The sequence below is a fragment of the Dama dama genome, chromosome 4, assembly GCF_033118175.1.
Source record: "Dama dama isolate Ldn47 chromosome 4, ASM3311817v1, whole genome shotgun sequence".
Taxonomy (NCBI): Eukaryota; Metazoa; Chordata; class Mammalia; order Artiodactyla; family Cervidae; genus Dama; species Dama dama.
The window spans coordinates 44,989,683-45,008,898 of NC_083684.1; the positions used below are offsets into that span (position 1 = coordinate 44,989,683).

The window sequence follows — 19,216 nt, forward strand, 5'->3', positions numbered from 1 at the left end:
TTTATTTCAAGTTCTACTTTCCCTCCTCCAGACAAATCTATAACTTCTTCCCCTTCACCAGCATCACCATCGGCAGAACTGCAGTGGACTAAATGTTTGTGCTCTGTGCCACCCCCCCACCCCCGCCATCACCAATTCATGTATTGAAATCCTAACCCTCAATGTGATGGTATTAGGAGGTGAAGTTTTTGGAAGGTAAATAGGTAATGAGGATAGAATCATCATGAATGAGATTAGTGCCCTCATAAAAGAGACCCTGGAGAGCTCTCTCACCCTCTCCATCACTTAAGGATACAAAGAAAAAAATGGCTGTCTACAACCTGGAAGAGACCTCACACCAGAACCTGACTATATTGACACTCTAATCTCAGACTACCAACTAGAACAGTGAGAAATAAATTTCTGTTGTTTGTAAACCACCCAGTATAGTATTCTGTTATAGCAGTCTACATTGGTGTCTACTAAGACACCAACTTATGTTACTCTTAAGGGATGCCTGTCATTGTCATTATAAACTAAAGAATTCATTCTGCCTGTTTGTGCACTGACAGTAGACAGTCATCCTCAATAATAAGCTAGTACAAAATGAAACACACTTTTATGTAATGAGAAAAGACAGATGCATTAAGGAGTATGGTGTAAAGGTCTATTAATAGTATGAAATCCTGACACACATACATAAAGATCAGATGAATTAATGGTATGAAATCCTGACATCCATAAAGATCAGATGAAGCTGATCGGGGAGCAAGTCATATTCTTCCTCAGTGCCATTTTTTTTTTTTTTATTAGTTGGAGGCTAATTACTTCACAACATTTCAGTGGGTTTTGTCATACATTGATATGAATCAGCTATAGAGTTACACGCATTCCCCATCCCGATTCCCCCTCCCACCTCCCTCTCCACCCGATTCCTCTGGGTCTTCCCAGTGCACCAGGCCCGAGCACTTGTCTCATGCATCCCACCTGGGCTGGTGATCTGTTTCACCATAGATAATATACCTGCTGTTCTTTCGAAACATCCCACCCTCACCTTCTCCCACAGAGTTCAAAAGTCTGTTCTGTACATCTGTGTCTCTTTTTCTGTTTTGCATATAGGGTTATCGTTACCATCTTTTTAAATTCCATATATATGTGTTAGTATGCTGTAATGTTCTTTATCTTTCTGGCTTACTTCACTCTGTATAATGGGCTCCAGTTTCATCCATCTCATTAGAACTGATTCAAATGAATTCTTTTTAACGGCTGAGTAATATTCCATTTTATCTTCTGTGTCACAAGTGAATGGAAAGAGACTGGAGAGGCATCTGTAACACGGTAGAGCTCTCTGTAGAATGGCATTTGGGATATTTTTTTACATGTTGGTTGTGATGAAATTGCATGCAGCATTGTTTCATGCTTTGGAAGGAAAAAATCCTCCTATGGGATGTTAGGATATTAAATTGAAATGAGTCTGGGAGAGAAGGGCAGCATTTATCTGAGGGTGAGCATGGTCATGCATCTTGCATAGTTGTCTTACATGTGGTGGTCACTCAGCAAACAGTGGTTGAGTGTCTGAGAGCGGCAGTGGTGTTCTGCACTATCAACAGTCTGGGTTCTAGTCAGACACATCCGGAATCAAGCCCTAGCTCTGCGTGTGCTAATTCTTGGCACGTTATTTAATCTTTCTGAGGCTTTGGTTCCTTCTCTTTCAGTGGAACTAATAATGGCATCTCGAAGATTAAACATGATAATCTACGTAGAAAGAGCCTGATGAAAAATAAACATCAGCATTCAATAAATGGTGATTTTGATTATTAATGTTGACAGACAAAGAGATCTAGGTGAAATGGCTTATGGAAAGACTTTTTTATTTTTATGACACTATATCTTAAGATTTTTTATATTTCTTAGGTAAGAAAGAAAAAGAAATAAGGCACACTCAGAGAGGCCTTAAGATTTCAAATTTTACTGATCCACATAGTACAGTGCTTTATCAGATGGGAGCACTATTACTGCCTTTTTTCTTACTCTTCACTGGTCTCTGTAATTTTTGACAGTGAAGCCAGCTTATAAAATATAAAACATTTTTATTGATGAATCCATATGTATTCTTCTACACCAAAGAAAAGAGATTTATTAGCAAATAACTTACTTTAGAAAGTTTAGGTTCATTAGCTTTCTGATTCTTGGAGCTTATTTATTCATGTATTTGTGCAGATGCTTCCTGGCACCATGTAAATCATGCCTATATGCTCAGAGCAGTCCTAGTTCCTTTTATTTAACTATCTTCATGCCTTGTGTTTGATTGAACACCTTTGACTGAGTCTTGAGAAGGCAGTGATTTTCAGAAAGAACATTATTGTCCCTATTGAAAGATACCTCCTTGTAGCCTTAAAGGATTATTGGTAATCTTAAGAGCTGTGTAATCGTAAGAGCTATGTAAGTTATAGAAACCTGCTTCCCTCATATAGTCAAACTCTGCTGGCCTTAAAATTCTCACAGACTTCCCCCTACCCCCCACTCCCTGCAAAGGGGGAAATTAAGAAGTAGGACAGTTGCTTGACCAATAGGAACTCTCAGCATCTCAGTGACCAAGCCCTTTCAATCAATCTGTCATTCTAAACTCCTTCCCTTTAAGAACAGGGAGAAAATCTGGGCACAATATGAAAAATCACAAGTTTAAGGGAATGATGGAGCAACAATGCCAGTGACAACAACCCAGAAGAAAAAGGAAGTTGAGAAATGTAAACCCAGCATTTATGACTGCTTTTTCTATATAGTACCAGAAGAGGTTGAAAACTAAAAGGAGCTTCAGAAAACTTGTTGATCTAAGAAGATAAACACTGGAATCAAGACAGGCTAGAGAGATAAAAACTGAAGAAGAATGAACTTGGTAAAACTCTCAGACTTTTGGTTCCGACTAGGAAAAGCTATATCTGGAAACAAAAGTGATGTAATGCAGACCTCATAATCTCTGCCTGGATGAAGGAGTTCCAGGATTCCTAGTTCCCGCCACATCTTTCCTAGAAGCAAATATATGTTCTTACCAGAGGAAGACAACATGATTCCAAACCTCAAAATATCTTTACAGTTTTCATATACAATGTCAAACATTTAATTTTAAAATTACCAAGCATAGGATACAAATTAATATAGAACTACAATATGCTTAATATAGTCAAGGAAATAAAAGGCACAATTTAGAATTGTGGTAGAGACCTAGAAAGTGTAAAAGAGAAGAAATGGGAATTGAAAACCTGAAAAATGAAATTGAAATTAGGAACTCAGTAGATGAGTTTAACTGTGCATTACATACAGATGAATAGAGAACTGTGGAAGTGAAAGTTCAGAAGGAACTACCCAAAATGAAAATGTAGAAGAGTTGGTAAAACAGACAAACTCAGAGAGAGAGGGAAAGGGGAAAAAGCTATCATTGCCTTCCACAGAAGCAAATGGATAAGGCTCAAACTGCCGAGGTAAGAAGTAACAGCAGATTGTAGATATGAAGGTGAACAGCAAAAGAAAATGCTAAAAATTGACAGTGGTTGCCCTCATTAATGAGCAACAGTGGGATTGATAAAGTGGGAAGGTGGGTGCAAGAGACTTCTGTTTTTCACAAAAATGCCTTTTCTAGAACCATTTAACTCTGTAAATTGTGTAATGCATATATCTCATAAAAATAAGATTTAAAAATTTAAATCATGCTGCAAGACAGTATGTAGAAGTATGCTACCACTTATGCAAGAAACATTATATGAGAAAAAATAAAAATATGTGTATTTTTTAGTTTTGTTTATAAAGTTTCTCTGAAAAGACAGGCAGAAAACTGGAAACAATGGCTGCCTCTGGGAATGGTAACTAGTGGTCCTGTGCATGAGAGAGAGACAGACTCATTAGAATCCATTTGAATTCAACACTGTGACATGCATTATTTATTTTTTCAAGAAAAAGCTTCTAAGAAAGAAAGAAACTGGGAAGGAAACTAAAGAGAGCAAGCAGAGTTAAAATTAAATGGGCCCTAAAGAGAAGGGTGGTCATATCCTTTTAGGATGAGTTACTTATTCAAGAAACAAAAGTGTGTCTTCCCTTTTACACAAATTAGCATCTTTATAGAACAAACAGAAGTTAATAAAAGAAGAAAAGTCACTCATGTGCCACCCTGCCTATAACCACTATTAAGCTTTTGGTGTACATCTTCCAAAACTGTACGTGTGTGTGTCTGTCTGTGTATTCCTATCCCCCACCATCAATACTATTTCATTACCAGCTATTTTCATTCAACAGTGTGGTATAGTCAGTTTCTGATATGAATTATTAAGGAATATTCCTACACAGATCATTTACAGTGACTGACTTTATTGCATCATTTGGCTTCACCACAGTTGATTTAGCTAATCGCCTACCAATAGGTGGTTTCCAGCTTTTCACCACTGTAAACAATACTCACATCCTAATTGCTGCTTCCATCTTTAACGGTTTCCTTAGACTAAATTCCTAGAAATGGAATTGCTAGATCAAATGACATGAATGTAACTAAGTCTTGGTAAGTCTTTTGAAATTATCTCCTAGAAAATTTGTACCAGCTTATATCCTACCCATCCTACCCGCCTCAGTGTTAAAGAAGGTTACTCTGTCCCAGACCCTTGCTGGCATTTTGTTTGCAAAATCTGACAGATGAGAAAAAAAACATATTGGTAGTTAAGTTTGTGTTTCTTTGGCTTACTGGTGATACTGAACATTTTTCATGTACTAATTGACTAACAAGCATTTCTAAGTATCTTCCCCATGCCTGGGACTAATTGTGCTCACTGAAGGGAGAGACATAAAAATGATCTCTTTCTTCATAAGATCATAAGAATGATCTCTTTCTTCAAAGAATTTGCAATCTCAAAAAAAGTAATGAATACAAAAACAACACAGTATTACAGTGTGCAGTGTTATATATAAGCACAGCGTAAGATGTGGCTAATGAGTGAGTAAAGTAAAAGTCGCTCAGGCATGTTTGACTCTTTGCGATCCCATGGACTATACAATCCATGGAATTCTCCAGGCCAGAATACTGGAGTGGGTAGCCTTTCCCTTCTCCAGCAGATCTTCCCGAACCAGGAATCAAACCAGGGTCTCCTGCAATACAGGCAGATTTTTTTTTACCAACTGAGCTATCAGGGAAGCCTTTAAGAAGTGGCTAATTCTCCCACAAAATTAAAAATGTTCATAGATGGGCATGTTCGAGTGGAGACTTGAGGAATAAGGAGGAGGAGGACAGGGAAATGGGGTGTACATTTCCAAAGAGCAGCACAGTTAAATGCAGTAATGGTGTACAGCACCTCTGGGGAGATTCAGTGTGGCTGAGGCCAAAGATGCCTGTTGGAAACTGACAGTGCCTGGGAAGTAAGCCTACAAAAGTTCTGCTTAACAAAGGATTTGAAACAGATCCTCCAGACCAGAGGCTCCTATCTAATGTACCAGTCTTGACTGCCGGCTGCCTTTGTTTCAAACAAATTGGACTTCCCTGGTGGCTTGCAAATACAGGAGACCCGAGTTCGATCCCTGGGTCAGGAAGATCCTCTGGAGGAGGGAATGGCAACCCACTCCACTGTTTTTGCCTGGAGAACCCCATAGACAGAGGAGCCTGGTGGGCTGCAGTCCATAGGGTTGTAAAGAATCGAGCATGACTGAAATGACTTACCCACAGCCTTTGTTTCAAACAGAAAAGATGACAAATATCCACCATGTTTGGAGGTCCTTGAACCCTGGAAATTAGATGTAAAGTTTGGGATATGTGTTTGGAGTATGTTTGTATGTGGGAGGTGTGTGTGTGTATGTGTGCGTGCACACACTTTTTCTTTGAAGAGGTTCCATAGTTTTCCCAAAGAGGGGAAAAATCAGCACTACTAGTCCAGACATTGAAGAGCCATCCAGAATCTCCAGTAGGAGAGGCACAGGATCAGGTCTGTGAAAGAGATTCCTGTCAACAAGTTAGATTGGGGAGGGCACAAACAGGAAGGAGGACTGGACATGAAATTTTGAATGATAACCTTATAATAACCACCAGTTACTGAGTATTTATTCTGTGGTAGACAGAATATATTCTGTCTGTGGCAGAATATTCTGTGGCACCCATTTTATTAAAAATTAGTACAGAGTCACCTGGCTACAAATTGGCAGAGTCTACAGTTGACCTACCAGTCTCCATGTGACTCTAAAGCCCTCTTTTTTAATCATGACCCTCTGCTCCTCTCTTATAAAGCTCTGGCATCATTTCTTTTGTATTTCATTTCCTAACGTTCAGTTAATTATTTTAAGCAGCAAAGTGACTATACAGGGCAGGGCAGTGACTATATCAGGGCAGAGAACCATATGGCTAGAGATACCATTTAGAGGACAAAAAAGAGAAAGGCCTCGGTGACTGTTCATTGTTCTTGTTCCACAAAGAATTGATCATCTGCTGAGATAATGGTATAAATCCAAAGAAATTCCTCACTCTGCACTTTGGTTCCTGTTGTTATTTGTGTCCTGTCATCCCATGGAAGGAAATTCCTGCAGATTTCAACTGGCAAGCGAGTCATTCTGGAGACAAGTGCACAGTGTTGTTTTCTTCAAGCTTCCTAGTCATTAGCACTGCAGGATAGAAGGTCTGCCTGAGTGTGTGCATTCATTTATTGTTAAAACGACATGTGCAAACACTTCTGTCTTTTGTGGAAAACATTAAATACAAGATAGGGTAACTTATAAAAGCACTGGCTGCTTTACCTTGGGACCTGAGCGTTGGCTAAGAAGTGTGCTAATGCCCTGTTGTCAAATAAAAAGCAAATGTTAGCCTTAGATATGTGTAACCTCAGGGAGCAGGGATTAACACTCCTCACCAGTGGGCCTGGAATTCTGAAATGCAGAAGATCACAACTTTTTGTGTTCTGCACTATCATATGCACATATGCATACCAACCACCTGTATGTGTTGCTCATGAGCTACTGTAATGACTGAAGCATTTTAGCCCCAATTCATAGAGGAAACAAAGGCAACTATTGCTGAAATTTTGGTAGAAGCCTTAGGAAAGGTTGTTTTTTTTTAAAATCATTTTAGGAACAAATATTTGAAAGTCTGTATTAGTTTTCTATTGCTAAGTAAATAATTACTACAGACTTAGTGGCTTAATACAACACAGATGTATTACCTCAGTTTCCATGGGTCAGAAGTCCAGGCATGACTTGTTGGATCCTCCCCTTCGGATCTCAGAGGGCTGAGATGGAGTTGCTGGCTGATCTGCATTCTCTTCTAGAGGTTTGATGAGGGAAAGATCCATTCTAGGCCCCCTCAGCTTTGGCAGAGCTTCTTTTCTTGCAGTTGAATGACTGAGGCCCCATTTTCTTGCCAGCTGTCAGCCAGGGGCTGCTGTCAGCTGTCAAGCCCCCTACAGACCCTCTCCTGTTTGGAATCTCCTCACTAGGAAGACCCAGGCCCTCCTAAGGGCTCTCCTGATTAAGTCAGGCCCAATAGGGTAATCTCTCCTCCTTAACATCAGCTGACTCGGGCCTTTCACAGTAGTGCCTAGATTGGTGTCTGATTGAATAACTTGGAGAAGATAACTGGACTCCAGGAGATGGAGATCTTGGGGGCCATCTTAGATGTCCACCTACTGTAAACGCTTATGAGATGCTTCTCTTCTGACAAGAGTATTGCATATTAAATTCTTCTTAGCATCTGTCCTTGTTTTATGAGTTTGGTAATACATGTCACGGGAAATACTATTGAGCCCATAATTATTATGTTATGTGGAGCATTTCGGCTCTTGGTAAAATGATGACAGTAGCTGTTACTTACAGGGATTTACCGTGTGCGAGACTATGTTCTGAGTTTTATGTGCATCACCTCATTTAATCATCAATGCTTTGCAGAAGTTGTCATCAGTATCATGAGCTACAGGTGGGATAACTGAGGCTGGACACAGTGAAGCGATGTGCCTATCGTGTGAGAGCTGGAAAGTGGCAGGTCGGTCTTCCTTTAGAACCCTCCTTCGGAACCATCGGAACCTTTAAAAGGGTTACAGAGTGTCCTCCATAGCCAAGATTATCATTCGTTGGTTCCCCCTTTAGTCAGATTTGCCATTTAATAACAGAAAATGTCACATAGAGCAAGTCCTCCCTAAAAACAAAGGACACCCCTAAGAGCCAAATACCAAAGAGACACAAGGTGAACGTGGTTTAGAGACTGACTTTTGATAAGGACAGTCCAATACCTTAGCGGCAGGCATTTTATTGTGACTTGTTCTTGGATTCTAGGATGTACTTTGCTGCCTGGTTTTGTGCCAAACATTGATTAATAAGCTTCATCAAAAAGAAAACTCACCACTTCAGCCCTGGAGAGCAACGTCAGGTCTTCTTTCCAGAGCAGCCAACCTGTGTCAGCAGGAATCAGAATAGAAGTGGTACCCATCCATCGAAAACTAATGTCCCCTGACTTGAAACAGCACTTATGCTGGTGACACCCTCTCTTTACTATGGACAGAGGGTTGACCTGTGCTACTGGCTAGTGGAGGAAAATAAATGGTTAGAACACGAAAGCTGACATTCACAATGCCCTCTTCTGAAAGGCGTTTGTTTTTTTGATAAAAGAAGAACAAAAATGGCATTGATTTATGTTTTAATTGTAAGCTAAGCCTCAAACTAAATAGAGTGCTCAAAGGCCATGTATCTGGGGAGCAGGGCCATCAGAGTGAGATGATCCTGCCTAGAACATTTTTATTTTATCTCCTAGCTGCTCCTCCATTTGTCCTAACAGCAGATAGATATGAACTCCAGGCCTGAAATTCCCAGAGAAGTTGAAATGTGGTACTTCTACTTCTGTGTTCTGGTGGAGTGAACTCTTCACCTTCCAAAATCTACGATCGAAGGCAGTTGGGAAAGACCTAAGAATATGACAGTAGACTGAACCCACAAGGTCGCTATAGCAGACAGTGGCTTGTAGTTCACTATGCCTATCCTCCTTTCCTCTTGAACCAGAGCAGGTGACGTTTCCCAGCCTCCTCTGGAGTTAAGTGTGGCTGCATGACTGAGCTCTGGCCAGTGGAAATGAGCAGAAGTGATCTGTGCCGCTTCCAGGCTTGGTGCATAAAATCTTGGCCTACGACCCTCCATTCTCTGTATTTTCTTATTGGCTGGGCAGATGTCAGTCAGTGTCCAGACTGCCAAAGAAGCCATGAATTAAACATGACGTTCTCTATTTAGCTGGGGCCCTTGAATGCCTGAATGGAACAGAAACCCATCCTCACTCCTGCCAGCAACTGGAATGTGTGTGAACAGGAATAATAATAAAATAAATGGCTTTTTTTTTAAACCATTGAGTGTCAGGGGTCTTTTCCCTTATAGCAGTTGACACTACTTTATCTAAAATAATCACCTAAACAGATTACTATGTGTATTTCAAAGTCAATCTGGACATTAAAATTCTAAAAGACCTGTAGAAATGTGAAAGATTACATCAAATGTTGTCTTTTTATTGTTCTATAGGAGATCAAGCAATTAAATATCTAACTTATTAGCAATTGTATTTCAGCAATTTTTCCGTTCACTGGCTGTATAAACCAGTCCCTGTGTTCTCCTTGGAACCAGCTGTATTATTTTAGTAACTTTCTCATTAAAGAGATAAAGAAAGCTTTGACAGAATAAAATAAAAGCCTAGAATCAAAAGACTGAAAGTAAAACAAGCAGTTCTAAGTAAGGAGAAGGGCTGGTTGCTCAAGCATGGGATATCTGTTTCCATGTATTACTTTGATTGTGTAGATCAGACTGAAAATGATATGTCCTCCCAGTGATGGTTGAAACTCAAGGATCAGAAAGCATGATTTAAATAAAACAATTTCATTCAAACACACACACACACACGAATGATATGTCAAAGACTCCTATGTACAATAATAAAAACTCCAATGAAATGAAGCTATAATGACTCATTTAAAAGCATCTATCTGCATTTATAGCTCTTTAGAACTCACTTTTGTGTTATTTCCTATGGTTAATATGTTAGAAGTGAAAGTCGCTCAATCATGTCCAACTCTTTGCAACCCCATGGACTATACAGTCCATGGAATTCTCCTGGTCAGAATACTGGAGTGGGTAGGGTTCCCTTCTCCACAGGAGCTTCCCAACCCAGGGATTGAACCCAGGTCTCCCGCATTGTAGGCAGATTCTTTACCATCTGAGCCATCAGGGAAGCCCAATATATTAGAAGGTATTAGTATTTGTACTTTGGGACTGTGTCTTAGTTCAGGCTACTATAATGAAGTAGCAGTAGGCTGGATGGCTTATCAACTACCAAAATTTATTTCTCACAATTCTAGAGGCTGTAAGTCTGAGATCAGGAGGCCAGTGTGGTTGAGTTCTGCCAAGGGCCCTCTTCCACCCCAGGGGCTCATAACTTTTCACTGTATCCTCAGTGAAGTAGACAAGGTGAATCTTTGGTGACTCTTGTGCTGTGCTGTGCTTAATTACTCAGTTATGTCTGACTCTGCAACCCCATACACTATAGCCCACTAGGCTTCTCTGTCCATGGGGATTCTCCAGGCAAGAATACTGGAGTGGATTGCCATGCCCTCCTCCAGGGTTCGTGACTCTAAAGATGACCCTAATCTGGTTCATGAGCCCCACCTCCTGATACCATCATACTGAGGAGAGGGTCTCAACATTAGGGGGAAACACAAAACATTCAGTTCATAACATTCCATCTTGGCTCCTCCAAACTGATGTCCTTCACACATGAAAATAAGTTCATTCCATCCCAACAGCCTTAACTTGTCCCAGTATCACCTCTAAGGTCCTGAGTCTCATCTAACTGTCAACTAAATCAGGTATGAATAAGATTCAGAGTACATTCATCCTAAGGTAAAATTCCTCTCTAGCTGTGAACCTGTAAGACCAAATAAGTTAACCAAGCAAGTACTTTGGGGGCTATTTAGATGAAATGGATATATTGTGCATATGAGAACGGCGTGGATTTGGGGGCTTTGGGGCAGAATGTCAGAGACTGGATGTTCGTATACCTCCAAAATTCATATTTGAAACTTTCTCCTCTGATGTGATGGTGTTAGGAGGTGAGGCCTTTGGGAGGTAATTAGGATTAGATGAGGTCATAAAGATGGGATTAGTTCCCTAATAAGAGTCAAAAGAGAGCTACTTCTTTGCTCTCTCTCCACTGTGTGAGAGGACGCAAGGAAAAGCCAACAGTCTTCAGTCTGGAAGAGGGCTCTCAGGAGAACTCAACCATGCTGGCACCCTGAACTTGGATTTACAGTCTCTGGGATTATGAGAAATAAATTTCTGTAGTTTATAAGCCACCCAGTCAGTCTATGGTACTTTGTTATAGCAGCCCCAGCTGACAAAGACAGATACTGATGCTGAGAATGGAGTACTGCTGTAACAAATACCTACAAATGTGACTGTGGTTTTGGAACTGGGAAGTGGGTTGAAGCTATGAGTTTTGTTTTGTTTTTTAATTTTTTATTGAAATGTGTATGTTTGTGCATGTGTATTCTGTTTTAGATTCTTTTCCTTTATAGGTTATTGCATAACATTGAATATAGTTCCCTGTGCTATGCAGTAGGTCCTTGTTGGTTATCTATTTTTTAAAAAAATTTATTGGAGTATAATTGATTTACAGTCTTGTGTAGCTTCTGCAGTACAGCATGGTGAATCAATTACACATGTAAGAGTTTTGAAGTTCATGCTAGAATAAGCCTACATAGCTGTGACTGGGCTATCAGACACTATTTTTTAAAAAATGGATAAATTAAGATGCAAAGAAGTTATTTCTTTGAGCCTAAACATGAGCAAAATATATGATATTCAATCATGTAGTTTATCTTGCAGTAATAGTTGATCTATAATCCCCAAAATTAAATTTATGAGAATTATTATTTTTTGTTACTAATATTTTAGGATAAAATTATGCACAAATACAAGTCAATTTTATGGAAAGACAGACTTTGTTTACTGTTTTCTTAATATTAAAAGTATTTCACTGGGGCTAATTTAGTATGAGGAGAAAAGTTTAAAAATTTTGGAAAAACAGTTTGTCATACAAACATCAACATTTCTTTTGGCAAGTGTTCTGAATAGAGACAATTAGCATACAAATATCTTATCTCAGCCCTAGTTTATCTAGTGTGGTATTTCATGTTTGTTTTCTTTTCTATCTATGTCTCTAGAGATGTCCCATATTAAAAGGTTATGAATAATAATAGGACTCGTGACTTAGAGTTAAATCTATAATTTCCATTAATACCAAAATTAAAATTTTCTCATCATTCATCTACATCCTCTTTATAAACAATTTATAATCTTGAGAACTGTTCTTCTTTGCTTCATTTATTTGAATTTTAAAATGCAATTTATTGGTTCCCATGCACTTTCAAGCCAAGACAAAATGTAATTAGCATTCTGATCTGGTGAAATAGGATTTTCCTCAGTTGTTAATTGGGAAATTGGCATTTGGGTTTAAATATTAGATTCTCTTTATTTAAGTACCTGTGACCCTGTTCCTAAGAGGGTGATCATTCAGGGCCCACTCACCAAATCCAGTCTCTGAGTTTACACTGGGGCTAGACCTGGGTTTTGGTGACATTCCCAAGCACTGTCATCCTACAAGATTCTGCCTACTGACATCTCTAACTCTTGCCTGCAAATTGCAAAATACATTCTTCTTATTTACAATGAACATCAAACAGTACAACTCTATTCCAAACCCAGGAGATTTCTGATCTGTAACTTTACATTGAACCTCAGTCCTCATGGAGCTACATGTGTTTTTACATTTCTCTTTTTTCTTTTGCTAAGAGAAATACACCATAGAAATTAAATAGAGGAAGGATAACTTTGGACTGGAATGCTCTCTCAAATCCAGCCGATAAAGTATATTTTACCTTTGTTTTTAAATTGTTGTTTTCTTCTCTCTGCTTTTTTTAAAGAGAGCTTATTCTGAGCTTCCTTACTCAGAAGAGTACAGGGAGCCAAGGAAGATTCATGAGGGGATAATCAGACTCTTCTTCAATGAAGTGGGAAGCTTGATTTTGCCACTCCATTATTATCCTGGAAGTTTTGAAATGACCTCTACATCTTTTCTGTTTTCAGCCTTTTCCCAATACATTGTTAGTCATCATTAAATATTTTCTATGAATATTTATGCATATAAATATTTCCGAGTAATTTTTTTCTCAAAATAAAACAGTGCTGTTAGAATTAATTTAAATAATATAACAATCAAAATAGGGATATGGTGCTTTGTGTTAATTTTGAGATACTGTTTACATGTAAAATGAGAGTGGAACAAATTAAATTTTATTAAGCAATGGCATAAGATAGTTAAGGATCACACTCTCTGATAATTAAGCTTAGTTTCATATTTAGACAGAAAAGAAAATGTGTCTGGAGATTTATCATACAAAGAATTTCAACATCTTCTGCTCCAAAAACTCAGCTTGTTCTTTATATTTCCCTGAGACACTTTCACCATAGCCTCCTTCTGACTTGCATTTTTGTTTTGCATGGTTGTCTCTCTGAATATCATTATTATAAACTTCTTGGGGGCAGAAACTATGCTTTGGACATTTTTGTGTCTCCCACAATATCTTGACCTCAGAACCACTGAGCATGTATTTGCTATATGCACTTAAAAAGTATTTGCTTTTAACTACATATAAAACAATATGCTTATCAAATTTACAGATGACTGGGAAGGATGAGGAAAAGTAGCTAATAAGTTGAATGTCATAATCAGAATTTTAAAAGATCTCAAAAGGCTGAAAAGTGTATAAAAAGAAAAGTAAATAATAAAACTGAATTCAAAAAACACTGAAATTAATAATATGCTCGATGTATTTAACAGTGAATTATATACAGTTGGAGAAAGAATTATTGAACTGGAAGATAGCTCAGAGGAAATCATCCAAAATGAAGCACAGGGAAAGAAAGGATGGAAAATGCAGATGAAGCGTGTGAGGACACACTAGGAAAGTCATACCCACTTATTATGGAGTAATATAAAGAAAGAAGAAAGAATGAGTCAGAAACAGTATTCAAACACATAATTGCTGAGAGTTTTTCAGAAATAAAGATACCAAACCACAGATTCTGGAAGGGTAGCAAATTCCAAGCAGGATATACAAATAAACTCATAACTGGACACATTGTAGTGAAACTGCACCATAATTAATCAAATACAAGGAGAAAAGTCTTAAAAGCCGCTTAGGAAAGTAGATTAACACTAAAGACCCAGAGTTTATATTTTTAAATAAGATGCTTATAGCTTGAGTAATTTTTTTAGTTATTATTATTTGACATGTTAGCCAAATTTTTAACTTACTTTGGAGCCATAAGAGGTTTTCTTCTTAAGTTGGAGGTGTAATTTGAAGGGCTGTTAAACAAAAGAGGAAGATTCAATTTGTTCTATTTAGCTCCAAGGGAGTGGACCAAATACCAGTATATGGAAGGTCAAAAACAAGCATATCTCTGCTTAATGTAAGGAAGACATACCAGATATTATGGATTGTTAAAAACCAGGGATATGTTACCTTAGTTGATAAATGAGTTCTCTGACATCACAGGATTTGATTAAAAGGCAGATATATAAGTTCATCTAACAGGTATTTATTAAGCATCTACTATGTACCAGGCATAATTATAAATACAAGAACAACTATAACTAAAGAGACAAAAATCCCTTCTACAGAGAGTGTATATTGTAGTGCAGGGAGAGCAGGATAGTGATAAGTCAATCATGCACTATGTTAGAAGATGGTAAAAAATGGAGCAGGGTAAAAGTATAAGGAGTACTGGAGGGGGAAGGTTTTCAACTTAAAATGTGATGGTAAGTGTTAGCTTCATTGCCAAATGTTGTTCAGTCAAAGACCTTGGGGAGGAAAGAGACTGAGCTATGAGGATCTAAGCAGTTAAAGGGAATACATTGGTGGGAGTCACTCCCAACTCTATTATTTAGTCCTGTAACATATTTTAAAATAAGTTTAGAATTTTAGCAAATGAAATTCTATTGATTATTATGAAATAGTAGAAACCAAGATGATTTTACATTGTTTTTATTAATGAAAGCTGTTCACCCCTACTATGACATCACAGAAACTTTGCACTTGAAAAACATTTCTTTTAAAAATTTCAAATTTCAGGAAGGATTTTGTACCTTCTGTTGGTGTCTCAGAATTTGGAGATTAGAGCAGATAATTAGTATAAGTTTGTTAGAGAGCTGGGCTGTCACATTATGAAAAAGATGTAAGGAATCTTCACAGAGCATTCAGAAGTAGAATTGTAGGTTTGCTCTTCAGAATCATATTGCTTTTTGAAAAAAAGAAAAGCCAACAAACACCCAGCTGCTTTGATTCAAAAAAATAATGTTTGTCTCTGATGTTGAATTCTGCAGTGCCAGGCATCTGAAGTATAGAGGGCTTTTACATGTGCAGAATGAAAAGCCAAGAATATCTTCGCAGTTAACTTGTAGTCTTGTTTTACAGGCACACAAAAAGTCCCTTTGGACCATTGAGCCCAGTGAAGGCATTGTTCCCCCAGAAAGTGATGTCGAACTGACACTGACCGCCAACCTGAACGACATACTGACATTCAAAGACACAGTCGTTTTGGACATTGAAAATAGCAACACCTACCGAATTCCTGTCCAGGCTTCAGGAGTTGGCTCCACTATTGTTTCAGATAAGCCCTTTGCACCAGAACTCAATTTGGGAGCACACTTTAGGTAAAGAAATATCATGGAGCAATTTTTATACATATCATACATATTGCATAAACTGAGCACCACTTCTACTTCGAAAAATTGTTTTTAAGTAAATAGAACTAACCTCTTCATCTTCACTTTCCCTCCTCCAGGTGGTTCATCAGCCACAAGGAGACATTTTCTAGTCTTAGTTTGGTTACATACTGCAAGCTGTATCCCTCTGCACTAGAGAAGAGATGGTTCATAGGAAGGGTGTTCATCTCTAAAACTTAGAGTGGATTCTCTGTGACAGATTTAGAGTCTCAGCCATGATTTCTCTTCTTAGATTTCAATACATTGCTAACTTCTTTCCATGAATGTAGAAAATAAAGATGCAACCTAGTGATAACATACATAGAATATAACTAGGAAAGTAAAAATATACTGTGAATGTACCTTTTCAGGTATTGCAAAGCCAGTGATTTTTTCCTGTATCATGTCCTCTGCTTGCCTCCTTACCATAGCACCAACAATTGAAATGATTGTGGTTGACTTCACCTGATCACTCAGGAAAAGCTAGAGAGCCTAGATATTTAAATAACAGGTGGTACAGTATAGACACCTCTGAGCAGAATGATGTAAATGTAACTCTTAAAATGTGTGGGGTTTGAATACTAACCATGGAATTTGGTTCATGCTTCCTCATAAGAGTCACACGTTGTCACTAGTTGACTCTCATGAGCCAGCTGAATTGGTACCTGTTTGTTTCAATACTGTGAACAGATCTCAAAGGGATGCTCCTGCCTTCTGATCTGATGCCCTGAAACCAAGATGGACACATTATTAAGAGAAGGTGTACCTGACAAAATAATATTAGGAGCCGTCTCCTCCTGTCCATTAACTATAAGCCAGGGCATTTTGTCATTGCATACCATGCCTTTGTTTCCAGATTTCCTTGTTAAGTGCATTCAGATATAATTATAGAAAACAATATACTGCAAATCAGACTTAATTACATGTTCTTCTTAATTTACAAATAGTGTCAAATACCTGAGAAATCTGTATGCAGGTCAAGAAGCAACAGTTAGAACCAGACATGGAACAACAGACTGGTTCCAAATTGGGAAAGGAGTACAACAAGGCTGTATATTGTCACCCTACTTATTTAACTTATATGCAGAGTACATCATGAGAAATGCCAGACTGGATGAAGCACAAGCTGGAATCAATATTACTGCAAGAAATATCAATAACCTCAGATACACAGATGACACCACCCTTATGGCAGAAAACAAAGAGGAACTAAAGAGCCTCTTAATGAAAGTGAAAGAGGAGAGTGAAAAAGCTGGTTTAAAGCTCAACATTCAAAAGACTAAGATCATGGCATCCAGTCCCATCACTTCATGGCAAATAGATGGGGAAACAATGGAAACCATGACAGACTTTATTTTCTTGGGCTCCAAAATCACTGCAGATGGTGACTGCAGCCTTGAAGTTAAAAGACGTTTGCTCCTTGGAAGATAAACTATGACCAACTTAGACAGCATGTTAAAAAGCAGAGACATTACTTTGCTGACAAAGCTCTGTCTAGTCAAAGCTATGGTTTTTCCAGTAGTTATGTATAGATGTGAGATTTGGACTGTTAAAGAAAGCTGAGCACTGAAGAATTGATGCTTTTGAACCGTGGTGTTGGAGAAGACTCTTGAGAGCCCCTTGGACTGCAAGGAGATCCAACCCCAGTCCATCCAAAAGGAAATCAGTCCTGAATATTCATTGGAAGGACTGATGCTAAAGCTGAAACCCAGTACTTTGGCCACCTGATGCAAAGAACTGACTCATTGGAAAAGACCCTAATGCTGGGAAAGATTGAAGGTGGGAGAAGGGGATGACAGGGTATTAAATGGTTGAATGGTGTCACCAACTTGATGGACATGAATTTGCGCAAGCTCCGGGAGTTGGTGAAGGATAGGGAAGCCTGGCATGCTGCAGTCCATGGGGTTGCAAAGAGTTGGACATGACTGAGTGACTGAAATGAACTGAACCGCAAAAGATATTCTGACACTTGCCTAGAATTAGAGGGTTAGCTGATAGTTTTCTATGAAAACAGAAGCAATATGTAACTTTTAACTGCCAAGTTCTGCTCTGCCTAAACTCTACTGTCCTTCTTTTTGACATAAAATCTTGATGCCAGCAATCTGCAGAAGAGTCATCAAAAGCAAAGGTGGGAAAACTACAGCCCATTTCCTGTTTCTATAAATAAAATGTCATTGGACATATTTTCAGGGCAGGAAATAGAGAAGGAGATATAGAGAACAGACTTGTGGACATAGTGGGAGAAGGAGAGGGTGGGACAAATCAAAAGAGTAGTATTAAAACATACACAATACAATATGTAAAACAGATAGCTAGTGGGAAGATGCTCTACAACGCAGGAAGCTCACCCCAGTGCTCTGTGACCACCTAGTAGGAGGGGATGGGGTAGGGGGTGAGAGGGAGGCTCAGGAGGGAGGGGACATATGTATACTATGGCTGGTGCGTGTTCTTATATAGCAGAAACCAACATAACATTGTAAAGCAATTATCCTCAAATTAAAAATAAATAAAAAAAATAGTGTTATTGGAACACAGCCATGGCTATTCATATACATGTATCTTCTATGGCTTCTTTGACACTGCAGTGGAGAGTAGAGAGTTGTAATGGACCACAAGGCCCAAAGGAAAGTGAAAGTGAAGTCACTCAGTCGTGTCCGACTCTTTGTGACCCCATGGACTGTAGCCTACCAGGCTCCTCCGTCCATGGGATTCTCCAGGCAAGCATACTGGAGTGGGTTGCCATTTCCTTCTCCAGGAGATCTTCCCAACCCAGGGGTTGAACCCGGGTCTCCCGCATTGCAGGCAGATGCTTTACCATCTGAGCCACCAGGCAAGCTCTAAAATATTTATTATTCAGCCCCTTACTGGAAACATTTGCCAACTTTGGGGACATAAGATCTAAAGAAATACTCAGATGCCAGCTTTTCTGATGGCATATTTTTGAACAACAACTTTGAGTTTTCAGAGCTTCTGTTTCTTTGTCAATAAAATGGGAGTAAATATACTTATTATTACTGGGTTGCTGTGATGGTTAAAAGATATACTGTGAATAAGTGACAGAGACCCTACCTAGTTTATAGTATTTATTACTTGTTATTTCCCCCAAAAGTGTACTTTTAGCCATGAAGTCTAACTACAAAGTAAAGACTCCAATGAGGAAGCCCTGTTGGACATTTATTTAGATAAAAGTGGTTGTACCTGACAACTGGCACTCATTTTTTATTAAGGCTTATTATTAGATATGACATCTTTCCAAAGAAGGGACAGATGAGATGAAAACTCAAAGTCCCTCAAAATTAAAAATAAATTTAAAAAGTCCTGAGATGAGTTTTTCCCTGAAAAGAATATTTTAAAGTAAGCTTATAATCAGTTTAAAAAAAAAAAAAAACACAAAAAACACATATAAACCACCTCCAAGATCTTATAAATCAC

The 19,216-nt window shown here is 38.5% G+C and overlaps 1 protein-coding gene across 1 annotated transcript in view; it reads left to right on the forward strand.

Annotated features, from left to right (window-relative positions):
* HYDIN (HYDIN axonemal central pair apparatus protein) overlaps positions 1-19,216 on the forward strand; it is a 501,386-nt gene that overhangs the window by 333,938 nt on the left and 148,232 nt on the right. Inside the window, 1 exon segment of the mRNA XM_061138904.1 lies at positions 15,495-15,733. Coding sequence (XP_060994887.1) covers positions 15,495-15,733 — 239 coding nt within the window.